General features: G+C 50.0%; 9 protein-coding genes across 9 annotated transcripts; 5 read left to right on the forward strand and 4 right to left on the reverse strand.

Moving 5' to 3' along the window:
• Positions 1-69: 69 nt before the first annotated feature.
• On the forward strand, positions 70-4,175 carry M431DRAFT_85931 (hypothetical protein; the record flags this gene model as incomplete). Its single annotated transcript, XM_024923617.1, has 2 exons — positions 70-4,005; positions 4,074-4,175. 2 exons carry the CDS (start codon positions 70-72, stop codon positions 4,173-4,175), a joined length of 4,038 nt encoding a protein of 1,345 aa, XP_024774708.1.
• Positions 4,176-5,828: 1,653 nt separating this feature from the next.
• Positions 5,829-7,979, reverse strand: M431DRAFT_520317 (hypothetical protein). The gene is made up of 3 exons (XM_024920424.1): positions 7,391-7,979; positions 7,120-7,309; positions 5,829-7,054 (listed from the first exon to the last, which is right to left on the reverse strand). The coding sequence occupies exons 1-3, from the start codon at positions 7,645-7,647 to the stop codon at positions 5,885-5,887; spliced, it is 1,617 nt and encodes a 538-aa protein (XP_024774709.1). The 5' UTR covers positions 7,648-7,979; the 3' UTR covers positions 5,829-5,884.
• A 2,658-nt stretch (positions 7,980-10,637) lies between these two features.
• On the forward strand, positions 10,638-11,193 carry M431DRAFT_436423 (hypothetical protein). Its single transcript, XM_024915146.1, has one exon. The coding sequence runs from the start codon at positions 10,733-10,735 to the stop codon at positions 11,039-11,041; it is 309 nt and encodes a 102-aa protein (XP_024774710.1). The 5' UTR covers positions 10,638-10,732; the 3' UTR covers positions 11,042-11,193.
• Positions 11,194-13,648: 2,455 nt separating this feature from the next.
• M431DRAFT_436443 (hypothetical protein) lies at positions 13,649-14,381 on the reverse strand. Its single transcript, XM_024915147.1, has one exon. The coding sequence runs from the start codon at positions 14,292-14,294 to the stop codon at positions 13,656-13,658; it is 639 nt and encodes a 212-aa protein (XP_024774711.1). The 5' UTR covers positions 14,295-14,381; the 3' UTR covers positions 13,649-13,655.
• A 3,504-nt stretch (positions 14,382-17,885) lies between these two features.
• Positions 17,886-20,394, forward strand: M431DRAFT_482199 (hypothetical protein; the record flags this gene model as incomplete). The annotated part of the gene is made up of 5 exons (XM_024916024.1): positions 17,886-17,913; positions 17,967-18,190; positions 18,245-18,490; positions 18,544-19,021; positions 19,082-20,394. 5 exons carry the CDS (start codon positions 17,886-17,888, stop codon positions 20,392-20,394), a joined length of 2,289 nt encoding a protein of 762 aa, XP_024774712.1.
• An 814-nt stretch (positions 20,395-21,208) lies between these two features.
• Positions 21,209-21,459, forward strand: M431DRAFT_84911 (hypothetical protein; the record flags this gene model as incomplete). Its single annotated transcript, XM_024923487.1, has 2 exons — positions 21,209-21,307; positions 21,370-21,459. 2 exons carry the CDS (start codon positions 21,209-21,211, stop codon positions 21,457-21,459), a joined length of 189 nt encoding a protein of 62 aa, XP_024774713.1.
• A 295-nt stretch (positions 21,460-21,754) lies between these two features.
• On the reverse strand, positions 21,755-22,215 carry M431DRAFT_495271 (hypothetical protein; the record flags this gene model as incomplete). The annotated part of the gene is made up of 3 exons (XM_024917340.1): positions 21,755-21,829; positions 21,917-22,057; positions 22,123-22,215. The coding sequence occupies 3 exons, from the start codon at positions 22,213-22,215 to the stop codon at positions 21,755-21,757; spliced, it is 309 nt and encodes a 102-aa protein (XP_024774714.1).
• Positions 22,216-22,675: 460 nt separating this feature from the next.
• Positions 22,676-23,608, forward strand: M431DRAFT_86147 (hypothetical protein; the record flags this gene model as incomplete). Its single annotated transcript, XM_024923644.1, has 3 exons — positions 22,676-22,803; positions 22,889-23,227; positions 23,317-23,608. 3 exons carry the CDS (start codon positions 22,676-22,678, stop codon positions 23,606-23,608), a joined length of 759 nt encoding a protein of 252 aa, XP_024774715.1.
• Positions 23,609-23,731: 123 nt separating this feature from the next.
• Positions 23,732-25,974, reverse strand: M431DRAFT_508462 (hypothetical protein). Its single transcript, XM_024919112.1, has 3 exons — positions 25,397-25,974; positions 24,260-25,205; positions 23,732-24,188 (listed from the first exon to the last, which is right to left on the reverse strand). Exons 1-3 carry the CDS (start codon positions 25,866-25,868, stop codon positions 23,996-23,998), a joined length of 1,611 nt encoding a protein of 536 aa, XP_024774716.1. The 5' UTR covers positions 25,869-25,974; the 3' UTR covers positions 23,732-23,995.
• Positions 25,975-26,120: the final 146 nt, after the last annotated feature.

Consider the following 26,120-nt stretch of genomic DNA (forward strand, 5'->3'; position numbering starts at 1 on the left):
TTGGCCGCAAGTCTATCGTCGGCTGATAGTGGGAAGCGCCAGTCGCGCAAGGTCAAGGACGACCAGGCCATGGGGTCGACACCAGTCAAGAAGGCTCGAACCGGGGCCTCTCCCCCTAGGAGACTCGAAATGCTCAGCGATGCCATGTTCCCTTTATCCACCAAGGCCGCCGCACTCCAAGTAAACCGCGAGGACGCAGTCTCCCCTCTCTTCTTCTCCCATGCCCCTGCGAGGCACTTCAACCGCCCCCAGAGCGTTCCCGTCTCAGATGTGGCTTCGGCCATTCTAGCACACGCTCGCAATGACGATGCAGACCCCATCACGACTCTCAAGCTCCCCAGAGCAAGCGTCAGCTCCACCAATGCCGCTCTTTCTGGCAGCACGCCATCCTCCATGGACATGTCTGCGCCGTCCCTGAGCCCTGACGTGCGCAGCCTGCCTCCCAGCTTGCAGATGCTTCAGGGTGTTGGTGTTCTTGAGCTTCTCGAGCACGACGACAGGCCCACCTTCCTCGTCGATCTAGCAAACCCAGTAAACACTCAACGGCCTGGGCTGCCTATAGTGTACTACAACGCCTCTCTCCGAGCGTCTGAGTCACTCCACGGTCATCTGAGCCCCGACCAGGAAGACCCTGATACCCCCGACCCGATGGATGATTTCAATAACTTCAAATCCTGGGTTTTGACTAATGGTGTTGTTGATTCCCTTGATACCCCCTCGTCGACGTACGAATACCGGGGAGTTACGTGGCTGTGCACAACTTTGAGGCGTCGATTTCGATTCATCAGTGGGAATGTTACCTATCAAACCACTCGCCAGGCATCACCAAATGTGATGATGGAGGAGGAAGAGGAGGAGGAGGCACCGGGGCAAGATGGCAGTGGCGACTGTCTATCGACTCCAGCTACACCTGCTGCTGACATCCCCGAGCCACAAGATTACTTTGGCACCGCGACTGCGAAGGACACGATTGAACCTATGGACACAACCGAAATAACTCCTGCAACTGGCACCATAGAGCCAATATATGACATCAACCGACGCCACCCAGATGACTTTACTAACCAGGTGCTGCAATCACAGCCTGTAAGATCAACCTTTGACTGGACCAGGATTCCGTACAGCGACAACCTGCCCGAGCACATCAAATTAGCAAAGTCAGTAGATTGGGCCTCCACGCCTCTTGGCCCTATGAGTGAATGGGGCTACAGCCTGAGAGCCATGGCAAATTTAGTCATGGGGAGCCCCAATCCGGCTGCCGTGTACTGGGGCCGTGAATACGTCAGCATCTACAATGCCGCATATGTGGCACTGGCAGGCAGTAAACATCCATCCCTCATGGGCAAGCGGTACGCAGATGCCTGGTTCGAGCTCAACGACGAGTTCGCTCCCATATTAAAGGCGGCTTGGGATTCCGGCCAAGCCACAATGAAGAACGATGACCAACTCTTCATCAACCGACATGGCTTTTTAGAAGAGACTTTCTTCTCGTGGTCCATCATTCCCCTTCTTGGTGAAGAAGGCGAGGTTGTTGGCCTGTTCAACCCGAGTTTCGAAAACACCAGGCGGAGGATCAACGAACGCCGAATGCTTACTTTGCGCGAAATTGGAGAGCGGACGGCGTCGGCAGCTTCCATCAGTGAGTTTTGGCCGCAGGTTAGGCTAGGCTTGGCGTTCAACGAGTACGATCTTCCTTTTAGCATGATCTATTCCGTCAAGGATGATGCCGAAAGCGAAGTGTCATCGCTACAGTCTGGCAGCCTCCCGCACTCCCCTCAGCTTATTCTCGAAGGATCTCCTGGTGTTCCGGAGGGCCATATTGCAGCCCCACCAACTTTGGACCTACGTACATCAGAAGAAGGGTTCGCGCCATATGTACGGCAGTCGTTGGCAAGAGGCGGCACCCCTGTTGTGCTTTCCGAAGAAGACGGTACCTTGCCAAAGCATCTCATAGAAGGATTTGAGTGGCGGGGTTTCGGTGACCCTTGCAGGACAATCGTCGTCTTTCCAGTCGTCCCCACAACCACGGGCGAAGCTGTGACGGGATTTATTGTGCTAGGCGTAAACCCCCGGCGGCCATACGACGACGACTACAAACTGTTCATTCACCTTTTGTCACGGCAGTTGGCCACTTCCATGGCCTCGGTTCTCTTGTTCGAGGAAGAGATTCGACGTGGCCAGCGAGCGGCTCACCTAGCTGCTTTAGACCGCCAGGAGCTCTCGGAGCAACTTTGGCAGCGTACGCAAGAAGCAGAAGAGCTGGAAACCAAATTCACGCGTATGGCCGAGTTCGCGCCGGTCGGAATGTTCATCGCCGACCCAAGTGGTCATATCAACTATTGCAACGATATGTGGTGGCAGATTTCTCGACACTCTCGGTCTGAACAAATAGGCACTGCTTGGATGGATAGTGTACGAATCGAAGACAAGCCAGGGTTGATGACAGCTTGGACAAAGCTTCTTGAGCAAAAATTGACCATCTCGGTGGAGTTTCGATTCAACTGCAGCCAACTGTGTGGAGATCACACTGTCGACACCTGGGTTCTGATGAGCGCATTTCCGGAGAAGGATGCTGATGGCAACTTGGCGTCCATCTTTGGCTGTATCACAGACATTTCTTCTCAGAAATGGGCCGAAGAGGTACAGAGCCAAAGGCGTGAAGAGGCTGTAGAGCTTAAGCGGCAGCAGGAAAACTTCATCGATATTACCAGCCATGAAATGAGGAACCCTTTGTCGGCTATCCTTCAGTGTGTCGATCAAATCGCCAATAGCATAGCCTCGTTCACGGCCCATTCGGATAGAACAGAGGTGGACGCCCTCTTAGAATCCTGTCTCGATGCCGCCAATACCATCAATTTGTGCGCCAGCCACCAGAAGCGTATCGTCGACGACATTTTGACGCTATCGAAGCTCGACTCCAATTTGCTTGCCGTTACTCCCGTCGATGAACAGCCGATTAAAGTTGTTCACCGTACTTTGAAGATGTTTGAGTCGGAATTGCTTGCTCATGATATAGACTTTGAGTTCCGCGTTGACAACAGCTTCGAGACCTATGGAGTTACTTGGGCCAAGCTGGATCCGTCAAGGCTGAGGCAAGTACTCATCAACCTCCTGACCAATGCCATCAAGTTCACCCAGGGCCGAGAGAAGCGTGCTATTACTGTAAGCATGTGTGCGACCAAGGACATCTCCGAGATTACGAGTCAGGGGACTTTTTACTTTGAGCGGAACGACATACAGCGGACAGTCGGCATGGATATCGACAACGAAGAGGAATGGGGCACCGGTGAGCGCTTCAACATCCACTGTTCGGTGGAGGACACGGGCGCCGGATTGGGCGATGAGGAAATGAAGGTCTTGTTCCAACGCTTCCAGCAGGCGTCTCCCCGGACGCATGTGCAGTACGGAGGTTCTGGGCTAGGACTGTTCATCTCGAGGATCTTGACTGAAATGCAAGGCGGGCAGATCGGAGTCTCTTCCCAGAAAGACGCTGGGAGCAAGTTCAGTTTCTATGTTCAGAGCCGCAAATGCTTGAACCCTCCGTCTCAGTACGAACACATTACGCCGTTCAAGCTCGAACGCAAGATTCAATCTCCGGCTAACAACAGCGGCCAACCCGCGAGCTGTCCCACGTCGCGAAGCCAGTCAGATGCAGGCCGCAGTCCCCTTTTCGACGTCCTCATTGTCGAAGACAACATTGTTAACCAGAAAGTCTTGCAGCGACAGCTGCGCAACTACGGCAACAACACGTTCGTAGCCAACCACGGCAAAGAGGCTCTGCAGACGCTAGCAAAATCGAGATTCTGGGCGGGCCAAGAAAAGGAAGGCGTCGATATTTCCGTCATCCTGATGGATTTGGAGATGCCTGTCATGGACGGCATGACTTGCGCGAGAAAGATACGCGAACTTGAAAAGGAGGGAACAATTATCAAGCACATCCCCATCATTGCAGTCACGGCGTATGCACGGCCTGAGCAGATTGAAAATGCAAAGGCTGCCGGAATTGTGAGTCTCGGACCTACTTCTTTATAGACACGCCATTGATCAATGTTGCTGACTGACTAATTACACAGGATGATGTTATCTCCAAGCCGTTCCGCATTCCCGAGTTGCTCCCCAAGATTGAGGAGCTCGTGGGCAAGTGCCAGAGCCTTTCTGTGTCGGATAATGCATAAAGGGCAACAGTATCCAATCTCCCTTTTGAAACAGAAACGGTCATGCGACCATGTCTCTGCTCTCTCGCTCTGCAAGGCACACTCCGTCTGATGTCTCACGGATACGACACGCCACGGTATTTCCAACCGCTTCCTTTTCCCTTTCTCTCTCCCCTCTCTATCTTTTCAGCATGTTCTAGGTTTACCTACATGTGGGTGCCCAGCGTATCATTTCCAGCCAGGGCGTTTCGGTACATAACTTTCGTGACTTATTGGGATTTTTATCTTTTCTATTTCATGTTTCTTCAAGTATACTGGGCGGAGTCGGATGCGAAAATAGCCAGCCAGGGATTTCTTTTCTATTTCTTTTTTTATTTGTTTTTCATGTTGATACTTGTCAGTATTTGCGAGGCGGCTTTCCTCAGATACCAAGTTTATTTTTAGACAAGTCTCCATTTGCATACAATTGCGAATAAGGATGGGCCGGGACATAAATACAACTAGAGTTATGTCCCGAGAGGAGCGATATCACGATGGGATTTTTGTTTTTTTCTTTATATACACCAAAAAGGCCGAGATGCGTCAAGCGGGGATATTAATAATGGCGGCCATTATAGCATATTAGAAAGAAATACAGACACGGGAATTTTCACCACGTTGCAGTTGCAGTTCCAGATTCCGGATCTCTCGGGGGTTTCAGAATCCCTTGACACTTTTTTTTTTTTTTTTTTTTTTTTTTTTTCTTAACGCAAGGCTGTGATGGGGATTGGATTTACATTGTCCATGCATACGCGTAGACACGGGCTTTTTTTTTTTTCGAATAGAGAAAGTAGATACTGTACGGAGCAGCAGCCCACTTACGCCGGTAGATGTTAAGCGTAAATAGTGGAGCGATGAGAAAATCCTCGCTTCTTGCTTTATATTTCGCCGTCTAACATGATACCCATAATTCAAAGAAACAAAGGGCCCGGCTTTACGTCTGTCTATAGACTATTTTTTAGTATTGACAAGATTTGCCACTTCAAAGGACGAGTTTAGCGTGATTTTGACAATAGAAAGAAGAGAAGAAAAGAAAGTTTGAGACAATCCCGAATGCCGTGATTCTCCGTGATAAATCTGGCCTATGGAATTCAGATGGGGATGGAGATACCCATTGTCTGACTCAAACAGCAACTGCATGAGTGAGCTTGGCGTCACTTCGTTTGTCAAAGAGAAGAAATGGTGGCAAAAACATCCAAGGGAAGAAGAGAGATTGTTTCAAGTTCCCACAACTTGGTACAAGCATGGGAGTTGATTGGCAAATTACAAAGACCAAGTTGTAAACATCAGACACAAAACAATACAGCTTAGGCAACAATAGAACAAAGAGCAGGCAACTTCACAATGTAGAAATGATAGTAGTAATAAGATTAGACACACATCATCTGTATATTAGGTATTAATTATCTCCTCCTCCCGGGTATCGAACAAAGCAGAACGCGAATGCTGTATACTAGCAACATGAATTTTTTCAAGTTTTTTGATGTTGAATTTTCGTCCATCGACGTGCAAAAACAAAATGGAAAGTGGTATCAGTGAAAGCAGTCTCGACAGGGTATCTTGGTATCTTGTGAAGAAATGCAGATCCTTCCATTCCCAGTCCTCTCATGCGTGTTTTTTGTGACAATTATATCAAGGAAAGTTTGCAAAGTGTGTCTTTAGTCGTAAAACACTCACTGTCGGCGAGTTCTCTAAGCGGCCGCAGTGACGACGGGGGCAGCGGCAGGGGCGCCCTCGGGCTTGTTCTCGGCCTCGGGCTCCTCAGGCTTGGGGGCCTCCTCCTCCTTGACCTCCTCCTTGGCAGCCTCCTCGGCGGCAGGAGTCTCCTCCTCCTCCTTGATGGCATCCTCCTCCTTGGTCTCCTCGGCAGGCTTGTCCTCAGACTTGGCGGCGCCCTTGCCCTTGATGGTAGCACGGAGCTTGGAGAACGCGCCCTTCTTCTCCTCACCCTCGGAAGCGGGGCCAGGGGACTTGTCACGCTTGCCGAAAGTGAAGGGCAGAGAAGACTTGCGCTTCTCCTTCTCCTTCTTGGCATCGCCGTTGGTCACGGCAGCCTCGGTAGTCTCAGTAGGGACGGTGGCAGGGCTGCTGACATCGACGGCCAGAGGGGTGGTGGCCTCGACGGGAGGGATGACAGGGGCAGCCTCAGTGGTGGCGGGGACCTCCTCCTCCTCCTTGGGAGACTCGGCCTCAGGCTTGACATCGGCGGCCTTCTTCTCCTTCTTGGAGAAGACGTTGCCGAAGAAGCTGGTGCGCTTGTTGACAGCAGGCTTCTCCTTGGGGGACTCGGGCTGAGCAGCCTCATCGGAGGTCTTGGTCTCGGCCTCAACAGCAGGCTCAACGGCGGGAACAACCTCCTCGGTGGCGGGAGCCTCAGTCTCGGGGACAGGCTCGACGACAGCGGGGGTCTCAGTAGCGGCCTCCTCAGGCTTGGCCTCCTCCTTCTTCTCCTCCTTCTTGCCGAAGCCGAAGAAAGAAGCGCGCTTGCGGCTAGCGGAGCGACGCTTGCTGGGCTCCTCGGCCTTCAGCTCATCCTTGGTCTCCTCCTTGGCGGCGGTCTCCTCAGTGGCAGCAGGCTCAGCAGCGGGAGCAGCGGCCTCCTCAGCGGGAGCAGCCTCCTCCTTGGGGGCCTCGACCTTCTCCTCCTTGGGAGCAGGCTTGAAGCTCTCAATGGTCTGCTTGTAGATCTCAGACTCAGTGACGGTGGTGGCAAGCTCCTTGGCCTCAGCGATCTTCTCCTTCAGCTGGGCAACCCAGTTGTCACGCTCGGCGGCAGAGTTGGCCTTGAAGCTGTGCTTGTTGCCCTTGGCAGAGAAGTGGAACTTGTTGGAACCGTCGTTCTCAGGCTCGGTGGCATCAGCCTATGATGTCTCGGGTTAGCTACATATATCTCAACAATAGGGGGTATTTGCAAATGGATGCCTACCAGGTTGATGACGCCATGGGGGGCCTTCTTGTCGCCAATGAACAGAAGACCCTTGCCGGTGTGGGTAGCCCAAGCGATATTGTGCTGGGCAACCTCGACGTGCTTCTCAGCCTTCTTGTAGGCGGCGAGAACTTCAGCCTCGACAGCATCGGAGCCGAAGAAGAAGAAAGCCTTGCTGGCGATGAGGTTCCTGCAGGTCAAACTGGTTAGCGCCCCTGGATTCCTATTGACACAGCCACACGAAGCCAATATAAGCTCTCGCTATACTCACTTGGGGAAGCTGGCGCCCTGAGCCTTGTGGCCCAGGAAACCCTCCTCAATAGGCTTCGCCTCCTCCTCCTTCTTATCCTCCTCCTTGGCAGCCTCAGCAGCCTCCTCGGTCTCGGCGGGCTTCGCCTCCTCAGCAGGCTTGTCCTCGACAACAGGGACCGGCTCGACAACGGCGGGTGTCTCCTCAACGACAACGGGAGCGGTCTCCTCAACGGCCACCGGGGCGGCGACCTCAACGGGCTTCTGTTCCTCAGCCATTCTGGATAGAAAAAAGGGTATCTTAAAGCGCGGGGGTATCACAACAAACAAAGGGTATTAAAAAAAAAAAGAAGGATCCAGAAAAGGCCTTTCGGATGTGGTATGGAAATGGTGTGTGAAGAAAGTAGAAGTAGGAGCAGGAGAGAAGAAGCAGCAGAAGGGGGTGGCAGGGCTACTTATTTGCCTGTGAGCACGCACGGGAAAAGAAAAAAGGGTAGGGGGAAGAGCTGGCGCAGATTGTGTGACAGCTTCGTAGCGGGCAAGGCCTGGAATCAAACCCTGCAGAGGAGGGCATCAACCATCAAATGGATGCGATAGCAGCTGTAGCAGCGCTGTCAAGTACCGTACGAGTACAGCACAGTGGCTCAACCCAACTCTCTCACAATGCTGTCTTGTGCCATCGCCAGTGACGCCACGGCGGGAGAAGCTCACTGCAGTCGGCGCCCGCTAGCGCTAACCGGAGCAGTGAATGCCCTGAGACCTGGAGCTCTGGCGCTCTCTTTTTGGGTTGCCGGGGGCGCGGTGGGCCCCTGCGTGGTCTGTGCGGGCCTTAAGCGAGTGGGCCTGAAATTGCAGACCCGTCGACCGGCCTGCGCTAGTGGCGGACAGAAATGTTCGGCAGCCACCAGGGCTGGCAGCGGGCCTAAGCCTGGCAGGCCTGGCACTGGTACTTGGCGGCCGTGCGGCTCGACGGCTGCTCGCACGGCCCGGCCGGTCACTCTCGTTCGTTTCCGCTCAATGACTCCCAGCCTCCACTCCTCATTTTAAACAGCCTTCTCCTTTGTCCCGTCTGGGCCATGGCCGCCGATAAGCTGGCTGCCGGTACGAGCAACGGGGGACTGACTCGGGAATCCGCGTAGAACCTCTGGAAGCTTGGTCAACATGGATCGCCGTGAACCATGGATGCTTGTGCTTGTGCTTGTTTGGGCCGAGGGCCATCTAAGATTATCTTGCCTGCCCCACGATCCATCTTCGCCTGCTGCAGCTGCGCATATTGCTCCGGTGTCTCGTACGTTAATATCCTTTGTAGACGACGTCAAGTCAGTGCTCCCGCTAGTAGTCGTAGCCGTGGTGTATAGCTACGGTAAGGAGCAATATTCTACGGTATTGCTCCATATCAATGATACTATTATTAGGTAGTACTGCTTCTCCTTTGACAACAAATATTGCCAAGTACTTGAAGTGAGGGCTGGGAATTGCAGTATTGGACCGGCCCCCCTTTTCCTGAAACTAGGTATACTGGGCTTTGTTTAAAGTACAAACCGATAGTGCGCATTGCAATCCAATGTTGCCTCATTACACCGTGATCAAAAAGTGGACGGGCAGGTCAGGCATCAAATGTCGGCTCGCGGTGCAGAGTGGTATTGTATTTGCAAGACTTCGTTACGCGTAATTAACTGCAAAGACGATCTTCACTCGGCGAAAGGAGAGGGCGAGGAAGATGAAGATCAGGTAGGCGAGACAATCAGCTCGACGACAGTCTCATTCTCGCCGTCCCCTATTCATCCATCAAGGTGAACCTGTCCGCCGTTCGGCCATTTCATCTTAATCAGTCGTTCAATACGGAGTACTTGGACCAGCCCAGTGTCAGCACTGTCCGGCCATGTGTCATTCGTCCGGGTAAACCGCGGCATTTACCTTGCGGGCAACAACCCGTCCAACTGCCTTGTCGATCCCTCGCTCCATTCAGTGTTTATTACCACAATGTCCACTTCCACCGAAACGCTCCTGGTCTCGAGGCTACTAGTGCGCCAGCCTTGGTCCCTGGCCATGGCACGAACCACAGCAAAATGCTAGAATGGAATCGATTTTTTTTTGTCCTTTCCTTTGAGTGGTGGATCACAGTACAGGTACAAAGGACGAGTGCTGCAGCCACAGGTTCATGCTGCTAATTCTGTGCCCGTGCTAGTGCTCTGCAAGTACGAATAGTACGAGTACCACCTCGACGTCGCAGAAGAGAGCAGCAGAAGCAGAAGCAGGGCAGGGGGGGGTGCCAGGGGGGCACAAGAACGAAAGGTCTTGTTCGAGCGCCCATCAATCAAAGGGGGCCGTGATTCGACCTCCTGATTCTCCTGCAACAAGAAGCCGCCCTGATGAGTGGCGGTGAAACTCCAGCGCAGCATTAATTGGAGGGCGATCCAGCCATACGGAGCACATGCTCGCAAACCAGCAGCTGCAGAGCAAAACAGGTACAAGTACGAGCGCAGCACCGTATGCCATGTCAGTCAGTCGTGGCCACCCATAAGAATGCTGGACTGGACTGGATGGAGCAGTGTGGGACGAATGGCCATCTCGATTCATTCTGGCCCTGTTTGCCTCTTTTGATGCAGCGAGGGGAACATCACGATGCTCCTCCCGCGGCTATTCTCCTCCCTACTGTACCGTGGATGTACATGCAAATTACCACGTGAGAGCGAGTGAGTGAGATTGAGCATGAGCATGAGCACGAGCATGAGATTGAGGGTGAAATGATTGACGACCGCTACAGTACAGTGCAACTACGGAGTACTACCTGCTGAAAACGCACCAGGACAGGCGATGGGGGTTGCTGCGATGCGGCAACATTGCGTATGGGATGGAGGATGGAGCACATTTCGCATGACGCTGGGCTGGCAGGGAACCAACCAAAAGTAGCCTCTCGCAATCAAGTACCGAGATGGCACTTGGCTGCACAAAAGTGGCGCGCCGGACCCCCTTCTCATGTACAAGTACGGAGCGGCGCTAAAATGCGCTGCAGTGCGTGCAGGTACTGCTACCCCTGCCCGCCCAAGAAGAACAAAATGCCTTCACATTGGATCACTCCATTGATTCCACTTGTGGCGCGCCCCTCCGTCAGCGAGATTGTCTGGACTGCACGAGTACATACATGTACAGTACGGGGCAAGGGTCGTTGAACAGGTCATTGGGCTGTTGGTGATGGATGGTGTGAGTGTGAGCCCGCGCGAACCAGCAGCCATTCGCAACACCACCCAATGGCATCACACACATTCCGTCGCCAGATAACAGCTAGCCGGAGCTTAGCTGCACCACCACGTTGTTGTCATCGGCCATGTGACACCTGCTCTAGCGTCACTGGACTGATATCATGAGGGGCGCCGAAACAGAAAGAAGAAGAAGAAAAAAAAGCAGCTGGCTGGACCGGACCCGGACCGGCCTTGCCTTGGATGCGCTGCGATGCGATGCGATGCGCTGCGGGTGCGGATGCGATGCCCGGCTGCGCAAATTCATCCTGTCTCGACCGGTGCTTTCCTCAGGTCAGGTCAGTCTAACGGCGCTGCTGCAGGGTTTCCTTCATGGAACAGGCCGGTTTGAGAGGCGTCCCTGGCATGGCGGTTTGCCTATTCCAATATCACCCCCTTTCAATTCAAGCCACTCAGCATTTGATTTGATTTGATACCTGCCAGCCTCTTATATTAGTACGAGTATGTATTTCTCCAGCCCTTGCCTTATCACGACGCTGGGGAGAGCACTGTGCTCATCTCATCTTTTTTTTTTTTTTCCTTCAACCCTTCTTGGATCATTTCTTTGACCATGCAAGCTCGTACGAGAGATGCCGTGATACGAGGATATTATTACCACTAGCCAAGAAATGCCCCGACCTGTATCTCCGATGTGAAAGAACCCAAAGGCCAAAAAAAAAAAAAAAAAAAAAAAAAAAAACTACACCAAAAAATTACAGGGTACCCGACCCATTCTTTTAGCAGCTGCTAATAAAGCCGGAGAGAAGAGATTTCATCCATGCGACAAGGATCTTCATCAAATGAGAGGCGCTTGATAAGTTCGTGCGCCTTGAATCTGTCCAAACCGTAACGATGAAGAACGGGCAAAATAAAACCTCTTTCGGTGGTAGTCCGTGACTACTATAACGGACTCGGGGCCCTTTACGGAGTACTTGCTCTGAATTCCAAGGCTCTCTCCCCAAGTGCTCGTACAATAAGTTGCAAATATTGCATGCATGTACGGAGTAATACCTGTAGTAGTGATCATCTCTTTGGCCAGGGCAGCTTGTCCCTATTGTTTGCCAAGCGAAGGATTTCTTTGTTATCAGTCGCTTGCTACTCGTATGCTTGGATACAAGCATGTGCTTCCCTGTGCCGAATTTGGATACATGTAATACAAAGCCAATTTGCTTTAGGAATTGCGCACCACTCAGGCTCCATCACTGACTGTTTTGGCAAGGCAAGATGAAGAATTAACTTGCTACGTGTTCAAGTAAAGAAGTATTGATGTGAGCATCGTAATAACCTGAACCTACCACCACATTCGGCACGCATTGAAAGAGCATCAGGGTTTCAGCAACCGCCCACAGGCCCGTGTAAATGCTCCCAGCTGCGCTCTTGTGATACAGGGCTTGGCTACTCTGAAACCGCATGCAATACCTACCATACCTAGGTATGATCTGATGTCTGAATGGCTGCTTCATCTGAGTCCCAAATGGTCGGCCGCTCACGCCCGCCAATCTACTGTACGAGTACAGACAGCATCGAGATGAGGGCCGTGCTCGCCCTCCCGCCCTCCTTGACTCACTTGACTCATTTTACCGGCGGAAAAGGCAAATACAACATGGAACTATTTTGCACCCTAGCCAGGCACGCCGGCGAATAGGGACTCCTGCTAGGGCGCGAGATGAAATGTGACGTTTTGGCGGCTCCTCCCCCCAAGCCAGATGAAACATTTTATTATTAATGAATTTTTTTTCGTTAAATCTTTTTTTGGCCAGTCTCAATATTGGGGGACAAATGAAACACGAGGTTTAGGACACTTTAGATTCTTCCCGGTGGCTGGTTCACTGGGCTAGTAATAACAGAGTATACAGTACGTAGCCGCTCGACTTCTTCTTCCCATTCATAGGTACGAGTATTAATAGATTCGATGACCATGGCTGCCAATGTAACGATACGGCAACGCCCCTTGGAAGCCTCGTCCATTCATTGGATTTGTTCTGGCCGGCGCCAAGAGGCCTTGTGACGACAAGCCACGACTCCACTGGCCGGGAGTTGCACTAACAAAAAGGGAGCACACAGCTTTCTTTGGCCGCCTTTGTGATCTCCAAAAGCGCATCTTGATCGCCAAGTTCACCCCGCTCTTCAAGGCGGTGGGGACGGCAGAGGCTTTTGAGTTGTTTTGACATGATTCCCAATACATATCCGTACGGATATACAGGCTTTCAACGGTCATTGACACTTTTGGATACGTGTACAGTACAGTCAGTTTAGAAGATTTGCCTCTGTGTTCCCCTTTGTTATGATCGATGGATCGTATGATGATGCCTGGAGCAGGCGGGCTCGTTACTTGATACACACCGGCATAAGCACCACCTCATATCCTTCATAGCCGCCGCCACTGAATGGTCATCGACGTTAAAAAACAAACAAAAACAAAAACAAGAGAATCCAAATCCCGGCGGAGGCCGCCATTTCCCGGATCTCATCACGAGTGATTCCTCGGTCCGCAGCAACGGCCGGCGGCACCGGAGCACTCAGAGAACCCGCAGCTTGTCAACAGCGTGTACCTTTTTCTCGTATCAAAGCGGCTTGAGCAGTTTCAAAAGTTGGCAGTGGCACGACCGCTCCCCAGTGGCCAAAAGGTGGTGTGACTCTGCACCGGACTTTTTTGGGATGCATCAGCAGCAGCCTCATCCCTGTCCCCTTGTACTCCGTATGTACGTAAAATCTGCAGCGAGCGAAAGCGCCAGAAAAAGTGATTGTCATGCCGCTGCCCGGAACAAGATCCCTTTGGCCGATACAGGAAGGCCGTTTGCCTGTGCTCCCCCCGTTTCGGATGCAGCTTTTGGCGGGTCTCCAGTTGATGTCATTCATTGTTCTGGTTCTGGGGAGTGTTTTGGGTCCTCTTTCATGTACGATACTCGTACTCCCTACAAGTGATGGGTCACGCATGATACGACCAATATTACATGTATGCAGGCCCCGTGTGAGTAATCACATTTTTTTGCAGTGTGTGTGGGAAGATATCTTCCCGCCTGGCAATCGTTGATTGTCAATGTTACCCTATAATAACGAGGATATCCGGTGGGAGGGAAAAGAGGAGAAAGAAGAAGAAGAAAAAAACCTGCTCTGTGTTTCGTAGGGCGTAGGTCGTGTAACTATACTAGTAATTCTTAGTGACACCTCAAAGTGACCAAAGTGGTGCGCCGTTGGAGTAGCTGAGATCCGACATGGTCTTAGATATCGAGTCGTGTGATCCATCTCCCTTTCTACTTTAAGAATAGGATCGCGATTAGCATGCCCGTTTGTAATAAATACTGGTGCCGAGAACTTTTTTTCCATCTTGGCTAAGCCTTGGCTGGAGTGAGGCGGGTTGACGTGATGGTTGACCATGTCCCATATTCCTAGAGCCGATAGCACCCACGCGAGGCGAGCGTAATTACGCTTTCGCAAGAGCCGAGCACGCAAAATGGCATTGTGATCGTTTGCCTCCTCCAGCATGTCTACTTTCTGTCTCCATCTCCATATGGGTATTGTTTGATGGGTTACTGAATCGGTGCTGATAGCAGATATCGGGTTTGATTCGCGATTCGGAGAAGAAACGTTGGAGGCGAGACTCGGCGGGACCGATGTCGGATACCACGCATAGACGATTGCTTGGGACGGCAAACACTTGAAGATCGAAATTTCTTGAGCTTTCATGGGGCTGTGGGAGTCTCAGGGATTTTGACGACCACCAATGCTGACTGTCCCTGTATTGCTCATTTGATGCCCTGTCACTATGATGAGCCAGCAACGGTGAAATGAGATACAGACTCATGATGCGAAAGGATAAATAAGAACTCAAGGTGTCGCTTAATGTCGTTTAATTAGATGGTTATACCTGATTCGTCCCTGACTGTGTTATTCGTTGGTCATCGTGTATGGCATCTCTGCAGGATGCGAGAGTAATATCGCTTTGACGTCCCTTGTAATTCGTATTACCAATTACGCTTGAGACATAACTGCTCGATGTGAGATATCGCATATGTTGGAATCTATTCATGTAACATATTTCTGCTGGATTCGAGCATAGTTCGGGCGCGGATGGCATGCCGTACGGATGTATGTCGATACCATAGCTACATATGTTCGCAATACGGAAAGTCTCCAGTGACATCTGCAGTATATATATGTATATGTATATACACCTTCATTTCGTTTCTGCTTTAGTCTTTCGAGAATAGACAACATCGATTCGCTGCGGTGTGCTTGTAATCTAACCATTCACTCGGCCGTATTCGTCCTTTGATTCGGGAATTGGATGTTTTGGGTATGATGTTCTCATAGCTCAGTGAGCTTGCGTTTCGAACTTGTTGTTTCTGGTCATTTTGTAATATATGTGTATCTCTTCTCGAAGAAATGTATTAACTCAACGATAGAGGCAGTCGGTTGCCTTGCATCTATGTTTTGCTGTCAGAGTTGCTTCCGATGGGGGATGTGTCGATAATCATTGCATACCTAGGCAGTTTCTGCCATTTGCTTTCCGCTTCATAGGAAAGGCTTCAAGTGTTGTAGATAGCATTTTTTGTTACTGAAGTGGCTTTAGCTAGGTAGAGATTCCAACTCGCTCTGCCGGGCCATTATTCGTTCGCGTATAACGAAATTCGAGACAAGCCGAAGCATCTCTCGTTGACGAGTAATCATGACCGAATATCAATAATGCTCCTAAATATACGTCTTTAGCTGTCCTATTTCATTCTGCATCGTCATGTTGTCCACTCTAAGGATATCAGAGCTCTCCCAAAGAAACAGAACCTTGAAGGCAGTCTCAGCTCCAAGAATGCTTGCGTATTGGGATTTTCTCTCATTCTGGAATCTTTCAGCAGCACGGTCCTAATTCTCCTAGCTGTTAGAAATGCAGATATTCTTGATGTCTATCTCCTTTTCATTTCTCTTGTACTCAAGCGCGACGGCTTTAGGAGTGTCGTATGATATTAATAATCGGGAAATGACGGTCTTCGTGCTAGATTTCTCTAGGCAGAGGATATTCGTTGTTAGCTTTGCGTTCCTAGAAATGACTGATCGTAAGAATATGTTTCAATTTCTGGGAGCGTAGCTTTTTTGAAAGGAGAGAAATACTTACCGCGAGTTAGCACGTCTTTGAAGCCGCCTTTCAGAGTGTTGATAACAAAGGCGCGCGCGCATGGCCTCCCACAATATCGCACCCCTACTCAATGTTTCCTAGAAGTTAGCAAAATGTACTTTGACAGTTTTCGTGCTGGAAAGTTAGTAATTCAAGGGTGTCGTTTCTTGAGTCGCGATGCATCATCCACAACGTGCTTGTAGAAGTGGGTATCGTGTCCCTGCCAATGGAAGCTGTTGTATGGAGAGGTTTGTTTAAGCTAGGTGCTGAGTCTTTTATCTGTCAGGGTACATTTCAGAGGGTGGTAGGAGGGGCATGAACAACTGGGTGCCGAGAATCTTGCGATGCTCTTCGCGTCGTGCTGTCCAAGATGAAGGGCGAACCAAAGTATAAACAATGCCAGGATGATTATACTCGATAGGAAACTATTGAACGACTTGGATATTTAATGGCGAGTAATGGATAGTGATGGAAAAGGAAAAGGGATTGGAGATGCTTACCTCGCATCGTGGTTCTGCTCTCCTGGACTGTTGCTGGCAGTCGATTTGGGTTCGGAGTGCATCATGATAGGAGCCAGCTCGGGTGTGAAGAAATGAAGAAGGGAAGTCATTGTTGACCTGGTGCATCGGGTAACTAGAAGAATTGCAAAATTCTAAAACTTTAAACTTCAAGCAATGTTGCTAAGAGAAGGGGGAAGTGACGGGCATCAAACATCCAGGGGCTGGGGCAGCGCTGAATGCAAGTAACCCGAACTGACATTACCATGAACACGCTTGCTGTTCTCCGGCAGAACAAGAACAAACAAAGAAGTACGAAAGTAAAGCTGATGGTATTGCTGATTCAAAGATGCTCTGTTCAGCAGGTGCATTGCGCACAACGGTTAAGTGCTATGCAGGTATATATGGAAAATGATTCGCAAAATTATAGTAAAAGACTGTCAAGCTCTACACACCTGATGCTTTGTAATTATTCGAGACAACTGAAGACGGGAAATAACTATTTGAGAGACAACAGAGGACGGATGCAGATGTGTTTGGCATTAGTTGGCTCCTGGGAATCAGACCTCACAAGGCTAGGGAGGTGGATATGAATTAGTACCTGGAGAGATGCCTTGTAGCTCAGACAACCGGCACTTTAGTGAATTATGAGCCTCTCCCATTAGCTCTTCCTGAAAACCAGCTGCAAGTGATGTGTGGCCTCGAGGTGCGAGTGCGAGTGCGTGTGCGGCCCACACGTGCCTTGCAGTTGTTATTCCAGCCGGCTACAAAACGCCCTCCCCCTTTCACTCCCCTCTTCCTCTTCCTCTTCCTCCTCTCCTCCTCTCCTCCTCTCCTCCTCTCCTCCTCCTCTTCTCCTCTCACACTCCTCTTCTTCAACCCAACACACACACAAGTTCACAATTTGCTTCTTTTCTCTCAGGTCAAGTGCACATCACTTGAGATAGATTCCTGCTCTCAAACATCCTTGCTGGATATATCAGCTTCCTCCCCGATGCTTTCTTTCGAGCACTCTGCTCTTTCAACTTGGTAAGCTTTTCTCGATCTTCTGACTTTATTCTACATAACACGTCTTTGCTTGTTTCCATCAATCAATCTTCTCTTTCATCACCAACACAAGCCAAAGAATTGATGTAACTTACCCGCACATGTCTCCTCTTGTCTACTGCACCTGGCCTTTCCACCATCTCCTTGTTGTCCTTTCCAGTATCTTTCTGAATACTGCAGGCCGGAGAGCTGTCTTTCCCACAAATTCAATTCAACCTCAATGCTCTCTTCTTTCTCACCAAGCACTTCATGAAGGAGTAGAAAACTCCTTCCACAAGACGCTACACATATCCACTGCGTATTGTTGAAAGGCTGTTCTCCTCCATCCCGACTGAGTGCCTGCTCTCCATATATCATCACTCACGTTTGTCTCTTCTGGAAACCATATTCATGGGCATCCATCTTTGAGATTATGACTATGTATTGACGCAACATATATACTGCCGCTTCTTGATAACCTCTTTGCTGTTTTGATCACTGGTAAACAGATGAACGAACGATAGAAATCAAATTCAAAGCTCGTTTGGCTCACACTCAAAGCGATAGACACATACTTGAACCAAGTCTCTGTTATCGCAAAAGATTCGTCAGAGAACATTACACCAAGCCCTCCCTGCTGACCCAATGGATTTTGACGATGATGATTTCCGTTGTAAGTGCTTCAAATTCATAACTATGTTTGGAATGTACTAATGTCCATCTCAGGCCGCGTCACCCGTTACGGGATGTCTGAATCCAGGAAGCGTCTATCAGATGGAAAGTTCCATCCAGATGTTACCACGAAGACGGCTGCACAGCTGGAGAACGAGACAATAAGGTACCTCAAGAGTAGAGTTTTCCGACCGGATCGAAGCAAGTATGTCAAGTCTCGAAAGCAAACATTTATCACAAGCGGTCGGATATGTTACAGACTTCGCCGCCTCACAAAGGTAAGCAACTGCACGACACTAGAATCTTGGGATAGAAAACTGATGACAGTATAGGGCCCATGGTTTGTCACTGAACGCCTTTCCAATAGGCCGGCTTTCAAAGCGGCAGCCAGTCGCCCAAAAACTGTCGCGGCTGTAATTGAGACTGCGCCTTTTATCCCCCCGGAGATTGTACCTGTCGTAGGACATCTATATCTTGGCCCTAAAATCATGGAAGATGTCTTCCGTGATGGTCACAAGACAGCCATGAGGCTCTCTCTGACCTCGAGCAAAATGTTCAAGCTGGTTGGCGACAATGTGGTAAGTTATCATGTACCATGACAGAATTCAAGGAGTGTCTGACAGAAAAACAGAATCGGTGGGACTTTTGTGCCATGGCCTATGTCGTCGAGGTTCCCTCTTCTGTAATGATTGTAGAGGTTCCCCAACACACCATTGGAGATATTCTCGAAGCTCAGAAGAAATATAAGTTGAGACTTGACTCGCCTGAGTGGAAAGAAACTCGTCAAAGGTTGGAATCTTTGCAGGACTTTGATAACTATAAACTGCGATCCATTGAAATGGAACAGGTCTTCTTCCAATGGGCACGGATTTGGAGAGCTGAATGCCTGCGAGTTGCCGGACCTTACTGGGCAACAGACGATCAAGAGATTGATCCTCTTACCACTGATCGTGCCAAGCAATGGTGGAAAGACGATGCCAATGGCATCAACGTCATGGGTTCTCTCGAGCCACTCGACAAGATGTGGTCAGCAAATCAATTTGAAGGAACAAAAGATAAACTGCATAAGATGCCCATCAGTCTCGCGATGGAGAGTCTATTTAAATTGAGTAAGTGCAGCGGGCATCACCTTGAATACTCTGGAACATCGAGTCTAACGTCTTCATCAGTGACTGAATTACACAGGGCTCGTTCGCATATCGAGGTTCTGCACCTTCACAAGGTGCCCCTTCTCGACCGACGGATGCTCGCCATCATACTACGTGGGTTGCCTCATGTGACCATGGTGGGAGTATACAACTGCCCTCTCATCCACTTTGGCGACGTGATCCCGATTCTAGATCTCATCCATGAGATCAACAATGATCGGCGTAAGAAAAACATGCCAAAGATCGAGGCATTTGATTTCTTTCCCCATTTTAACCAGGGCACTCCGTATGCACACGAAAACGCGGCGACGTATGGTATCTCTTGGGGGCCAATCGAGATGGACATTGCCCAGCGAGGCTTCTATGCTATTATCCTTAAGGCCGTCCTGAAGTCAAAGGGACTAGGCCTAGACCTGTTATTTTCCAAAGACCATGCATTCATGGACTACCTCGCCAAGGTGCCAAACATCCCACTGGGCGTGTATAGCTTTCTAGATGCCGTATATCGGTATATAGAAGTGGACAGATGGGCTTGGAACCGTGGCGACATTAAACTCCAGGCAATCTACGACATGCTCAAGCCAGTTCGAGTAGCGGTGGAAAAGCATGTGGCTCACGACTGGCCCAAGTATTATCTTAAAAAGATGGCAACGACTTTCTTCTGCTGCTGCTCTTGCGGCTATCAAACTTTTATGGAGTTCTTCTCAGCCGATTCGATAAATCTATTGCAACCCCATAGACGCATCTGTTGCGCCTGTCATTTGCAGAAACGCCTTGACGCGGAGACAGACCATTTGAAGGCGCAGAAGAAAGGCCTCTTGGACAAGCTCTGCCCTGACTGGGAGCAAAAGGCATTCAACCAGGATGCACCCCTTTTCCGTGGCGGAGTGGGATTAATTCGCCTTCATTCGACCGAAACTGTACGCCATATGCCGAACCTCGTGTTTGCTGAGGGCGTTGATGGTGTTTATAGGTGGCCTCCTTACTGGCAGCGCCTTATGCGAGACGCCAAGTTGCCACATGACTCGCTGGTTAAACTCCCCAGACTTGAAGATGTCGCCCTCGACGAAGCTACCGGACGCCGTTGGCTAGATGTCATTGCCTCTGCCGTCAGAGAAGACGTCCATCGTCTGGGCATCCTGGAACTTCGAAAGACTTATCCGACTGGTTCTAAGCGAAAGGGAATTCCCGCATATGGCCCCACGCGAGAGGATGGAGGGGCGCCAGATGATCTAGATGAGATCCAGCCTCCAATTCCAGACGAGAGGCGATGCTTTTTTGATTACAGCAAGGCCTTGGACACGGCACGTAAGCTACTGAAGGAGAGCTGGTGAACAGCTCACGACGTCTTTCTGGGTTTCTTTCTTTTCTGGGTTACCCACGATTTGGACACTGTTCTTTGGGCGGCCTGCTTTGATACATTGTGTTCTTTGTTTTCGTTTTGCTTGCTTATCAGCCGCATCGGTGGCTGTTACACTGATTGACTAAGAAGGACAGGAAGGGGTGAAAAAAGCTGTGGTGAAGCTGAGACGCTGGGAGGAAGGAAATTGCTGGATCATCCCTGACCAATACGGTATAGGGCAAAGCTTTGAGGCTTTGAATATCTATGGATGCTGAGGAATTGCGCTTATGTATGAACAATATGTATGAAAACTGGCTATTAGATAGTCGTAGGTAGCTCACAAATGGTTGTTGTTGAACCATATACACAACTTGCGCCAACTTGGTGAGATGGACTGTGAACATGCATGGAGACAAAGACGGGCTTTGTGCCAGGACCGTGACAATGAAATGCGCTCCTATGAAGACACTCAAAATCATTATAGAGCCGAAATTATTACTTGGCTATATTTTTTGGAGCAAAATATTTGTTTTTTCCTTTTCGAAATGGAAATGTTGTACTGAAGGTGAAGCTCAACACCGGCAAACCACGTGACCTGTAAAAGCAGATCGCAAACCTCCAAGTCCCGAAAAAAACCGGCCCATGTCTTATCTCTCTCGCAGCCCAGCACAATCAGCACATCGACAATGGCATCCCTGCTGCGCACGCTCTCTCTAGCCGCAGGGCTTTTGCGCTCTTCTCAGGTTGTCAAGCCGTTTGCGGCTGGCAGCTTTGCGACGGCAACGAGCAGCCCGGCTTCCTCGTGGATGGGATGGCTGTCGAAGCCCGCAGTTGGAGGGACCCTGCAGCAGACGCGGGGCATGAAGGTTCACAGCTCGGTGAAGAAGAGGTGTGAGCACTGCAAGGTGGGTTTGAATTCGGATTGATTCTTTTCAGCGAGTCTTTGTCTAAATCTTTGAATTTGCAGGTTGTTCGACGAAAGGCTGGCAAGCGACACAATGGATACCTGTACATTATCTGCAAGGCCAACCCTCGACACAAGCAGCGACAGAGCTAAGGCGGCTGCGAGGATGGTTCTTCTCTTTTTGACGACGACGACGATGACACCCTGACGAGTGGGCATTCTGTATATTATTGGCGCATAAATGGTGACGAATGGGAGCGACGAACAAACACACACACAACGGTCTGGCAAAAGCAATTGATAGACGATACTACGGCAATGGCTTCGAAGACGTGGAGGACGTGGCACGAGCCTCAAGTGCGGACTGATTTCTGGAAGAAGCTTTCTTGCATGCTCGAGAAATGACGGTTCAGATTGCCGTCGTAAAAATGTACAATTTTATGTAGTGTTACATACCCCCGATATACCTCTCCATGCTTTCCCATTCCGTTTTGCCTGTTGATAAAAGATATCTTATGTGAGACTTTTTTGCCGAGGAGGGATTCCAAGTTAGCAGAGTAATTTTTTCTTTTCTATGCGAGGAGAAAAGAATGGATGGACAGTGACATACGATATCTTGGACGTTGCGATGCCGCTCAAATTCGTCCCGGGCATATTTGCGGGATTCGGCTCTTGTCCGAGCATCTGCAATGCGCCGTGTGCCTCTCCAGATAGTTCTATATAATGCCAGGGCTTTTGTCCGTTGGAGGAACTTGCAATTGGCTTGTTAGCTTGCTGCTGTGGCGGGGATCTCAAAAGGCTGGCTGTTGAACGTACGTGATCGAGGCTTATCGTCGGTTTGAGCCGAGAGGCTGGCCGTTGGGTGGCATAGCCACGGCCGAAGGGCAGCAGGCGGATGCCGGGATTCATTAAGGATTATTCATTGAGCCTGAAATAAACTATTGTACAAGGAAAAGGAAAAATGGCTTTTGTATGTGGATTTCTAATCAGATGAGGCAACTCAGAAAAGTTGGCGATATATTGAGAAAAAGAGCTTGGGTCGGACAAACCTCGGGTAGGGGTGGTGGGTTGTAGACGGCTTCTATGAGTGAGGAAGGTACACCGACCTTTACGGGCTTGATCAATTCTATCATGAAGAGGTTTTAATAATTTCTTGAATTGTTTATTGCGGGTCAAAACTTGAGACTTTCATCACTATAGAATCACTAGGGCTTCACTTTTAGAAACCAGCAGTCAGTGGAATAATTTCAGTAGTGCCGGCTGGGCCTTTGGCTCCATCTCGATTTACACGCGACGCTTTTAGCATTTCTTCACACTACCTACAGGATACTGCCATTTAGGTCCAATAAAAGACACAAAATTACGCACAATGGCTGAAGAACCAAAAAGAAGAGAAATTCGAGGATTCATCCCAAGGAAACCTCCGAAAATTACCCCAATCGCGGCGGCCAACGGGAAGACGGATGAAGAGTTCATCAGAGATTATATAAAGCCCAGGTAGAGACATCCCGCATGTCATACATGCCCCATCACATTATGTCAAGACATTTTACTAATTTAATAATGTTCATTTGTGTCATAGCCAAGACTGGACAACATGGACTCACCCACTCACACAGAAAAGCTACTCGCTCGAGTTTCTATCCTCACACGAGCTCAGCAAAGATGACTTCCGGACGTGCTTTGGCATCATCGAGACGACCAGCGGCGTGGATTACAAGAATTCGTCTGTGGGATGGCATCCTGCCATGAAAAGGAAAGAGATGAAGTCGCCGGATCTCCGGTATATACTCGTCAAAGATGACGGCGGCGCGGTCCAGGGCTTTACATCGCTGATGCCTACGTTTGAGAATCATGAGCCGGTGCTGTATTGCTATGAAGTGCATTTGCTTCCTGAACTTCAAGGGCAAGTCATTTCCCTGTCATTTTTTACTTTCTTCTTTCGAGATCTATTATTTTTTTTCTCAACTCATGCTTCTACCTCAAGCTTACCTATCGATATATTACTAGATCCGGTCTTGGCAAGCACCTCATGAACCAGCTCATCACCATTGCGGAAAACATCCCGTCAACCAAGAAAGTAATGCTCACTTGCTTCACAAGCAACCTCAACGGCCTCAAGTTTTACGAGAAAATTGGCTTCACGAAAGATGACTTTTCCCCTAGGGATCGCACTTTAAGAGGTGGGAAAGTAGTGCGTCCTGATTATGTGATTCTGAGTCGTGAGACTGCACATAGAGGGTTGGATGGGGAGTCGAGGACGATTGAGGACGAAGATTCAGATGGTGATTCAGATGTATAGAGATTTGAAGCGTTTGAATGAATTATACAATATCAAATCCTCGCATCAGCCGCAGCTCGAGTCTCTAAAGCTCTGATCAAGTCCGAGCGTCAAGCAGAAAATTTCACAGCATGTGTCTCCAAGTCACTCTGAATTTTGGCATGCCCCGGGGGAGCCGCCGCTCTTTATTAAATTTATGAAAAATCATCATTCATGTCATCGAACGCGCCAAGCCTGCCTCTAGAATCATTGCTGGGAGGTCTTTTTGTTTACTCGATAGCTTCCAAGCTTATCACCACACGCATCCTATACCCAAACTCCAGAAATCAAATACATGCCTTCCCTTTTTGTCCACTCCTTTTTGTACCGGAACCCTATCCGGAAACCCTTTTTTCATCAATCATTCCTTTATGCGTAGAGCTTCTTCTCATACGACTCCATGTTCACGTTGCCCTCCAACTGAGCGCTGGCAGTGCGAAGCTCAAATCGCAACACACCGTTGGCAGCAGAGTCCTGAAGCTCCTGCAAGCTCTTCATGCCGCAGTCCTGCATGGAGTGCTTCAGACCAGCAGCAAGGTAGGGAACGAACTTGGAGATAGATCTGGTTACATGTCAGCTCGAGATTCACGCGTATAAGAGAGAAAAGGGGGGCGAATTGCGTGTCAAACTTACCCTCGGTGAGCCACGGAACCGGAAACACCCTGAGCAACCAAGACGCTGTCACCTTCGGAGAAGTAACGAGCAGTACCGGCGTTGCTCTTCTGGCTGTCCTTGCCACCGCCACCAGCCTTCTTGTCCTGCATGGCATCAATGCTGCCCATGCCACGGTAAGCCTTGACCAGCTTGCCTTCGCGCGAAACGAAGGAAGTACCGGGAGACTCGGTTGTACCAGCCAGGAGACCACCCATCATGATGCTGGAAGCACCGAGAGCAAGACCCTTGGCAATGTGGCCAACATTCTGGATACCACCATCGGCAATGCAGGGGACGCCGAAACGAGCAGCAAAGGTGCTGACAGCGTGGACGGCAGCAGCCTGGGGTCGGCCAACAGCCATGACCTCCTGGGTGATGCAGGCTGAACCACTGCCCATACCAATTCGGAGACCGTCAACACCGGCGGCAATCAGGCTAGCAGCCTGCTCGCGGGTAACGACGTTACCACCGATGACGTCCAGGTTGGGGAACTCAGCCTTGATCCACTTGATCATCTCCACCTGGTACATGCTGTTACCCTGGGAGCTGTCAAGGATGACAATGTCAAGACCAGCATCAACAAGCTTCTGCAGACGGATCTTGTCCTCTGGGCGAGTGCCAATGGCAGCAGCGCAGATGAGCTGCTTGCTATCGGGAAGCTTAGAAGCCAAGGGGAAGTGTTGGTTCTTGGTCAAATCGGAGCGGGAGATCATGGCAACCAGGTTGAAGTCCTTGTCCACGATGGGCAGTTTGCCCTTCTTGGATTGGGACAGAATCTTGTTGGCCTCGGTCAGGGTGACACCGTTAGGAGCAGTGATGAGCTCAGTGACCATGACCTTGGAGACAGGTGCGCTGAAGTCATCCTCGAACTGGATGTCTCGGTTGGTAACAATACCAAGGAGCTTGGAGCCGATCTTTCCGTCCTCTATGTCAAATTAGTCAGGATGCTGTCGATTACAAATTTGGACAACATTGAGAATGAGACAGGTGCTGGTCATAGTAACGGTGGTCCTCAGGACAAAGGTCTTTTGGTGGAACGAAAGTTATAATTGAAAAGGTTTATAATCATTGCAGTGTGAAATGAGAGATTTAGAACCAAGTGAAAAAATTTCTTACCAGTAACTGGGAAACCTCCGAAGCCCCATTTCTCCTTAAGAGCCTTGGCCTCGCCAACAGTGGTGTCACGGCTGATGACAACAGGGTCGAGGATGAAGCCGTTCTCGTAACGCTTCACCTTGCGAACCATGTCGGCCTGAGCATCGGGAGAGCAGTTGTGGTGGATAACACCCAAACCACCCTGGAGAGCCATGTGAATGGCCATCTCGTGCTCAGTGACAGTGTCCATGGGGGAGGAGACGAAGGGAGTCTTGAGGGTGATGCGCTTGGTGATGGGCGAGTCGAGGGTGACCTCAGAGGCAGGGAAGCCAATGTAGCCAGGCAGGATAAGGAAGTCGTTATAGGTCAGGCCACCGTGCTTGGCCGTGTCCATAAGCTCTTGTCTGTCGAGGCCATCGCGAGACTTGTACTCTCCCAGCACCTCCAGAGCGGTGGTGTGGTCGAGGATCTTGGCGGAGCCGTTGGTGGCCATTTTATCTATTCTTGTTTTCTTTTTTGAAAAATTGAAATGAATAGATAGCAGACAAAGAGCGAGGATAAAGGCTGTGAATCAAATCTAGTCAAAAAAATGATCGAAGCCTTTTCCCGAGAGAAAAAAAGAAAAAGAGGAAAATTCTCGAGTCGAAACTTTTTTTTTAAGGGCCTACCTGGGATCCACCTATTGCGAGGAGGGGCAGCGCCAATGCGGGGGCTAAAAAATTAGAATCAATTACAGGTACTGATG

Source organism: Trichoderma harzianum (genome assembly GCF_003025095.1).
Source record: "Trichoderma harzianum CBS 226.95 unplaced genomic scaffold M431scaffold_6, whole genome shotgun sequence".
In the NCBI taxonomy this organism is placed as follows: Eukaryota; Fungi; Ascomycota; class Sordariomycetes; order Hypocreales; family Hypocreaceae; genus Trichoderma; species Trichoderma harzianum.

Coding starts and splice junctions, on each gene's coding strand:
- M431DRAFT_520317 (XM_024920424.1), bottom strand. CDS start 7,647: ATGGCTGAGGAACAGAAGCCCGTTGAGGTCGCCGCCCCGGTGGCCGTT. Junction 7,310..7,390: donor CAGGGCGCCAGCTTCCCCAA/GTGAGTATAGCG, acceptor TTTGACCTGCAG/GAACCTCATCGCCAGCAAGG. Junction 7,055..7,119: donor CCCATGGCGTCATCAACCTG/GTAGGCATCCAT, acceptor GAGACATCATAG/GCTGATGCCACCGAGCCTGA.
- M431DRAFT_436423 (XM_024915146.1), top strand. CDS start 10,733: ATGAGGGGCGCCGAAACAGAAAGAAGAAGAAGAAAAAAAAGCAGCTGG.
- M431DRAFT_508462 (XM_024919112.1), bottom strand. CDS start 25,868: ATGGCCACCAACGGCTCCGCCAAGATCCTCGACCACACCACCGCTCTG. Junction 25,206..25,396: donor CGGAGGTTTCCCAGTTACTG/GTAAGAAATTTT, acceptor AATTTGACATAG/AGGACGGAAAGATCGGCTCC. Junction 24,189..24,259: donor GGTTCCGTGGCTCACCGAGG/GTAAGTTTGACA, acceptor ACATGTAACCAG/ATCTATCTCCAAGTTCGTTC.
- M431DRAFT_436443 (XM_024915147.1), bottom strand. CDS start 14,294: ATGAAAGCTCAAGAAATTTCGATCTTCAAGTGTTTGCCGTCCCAAGCA.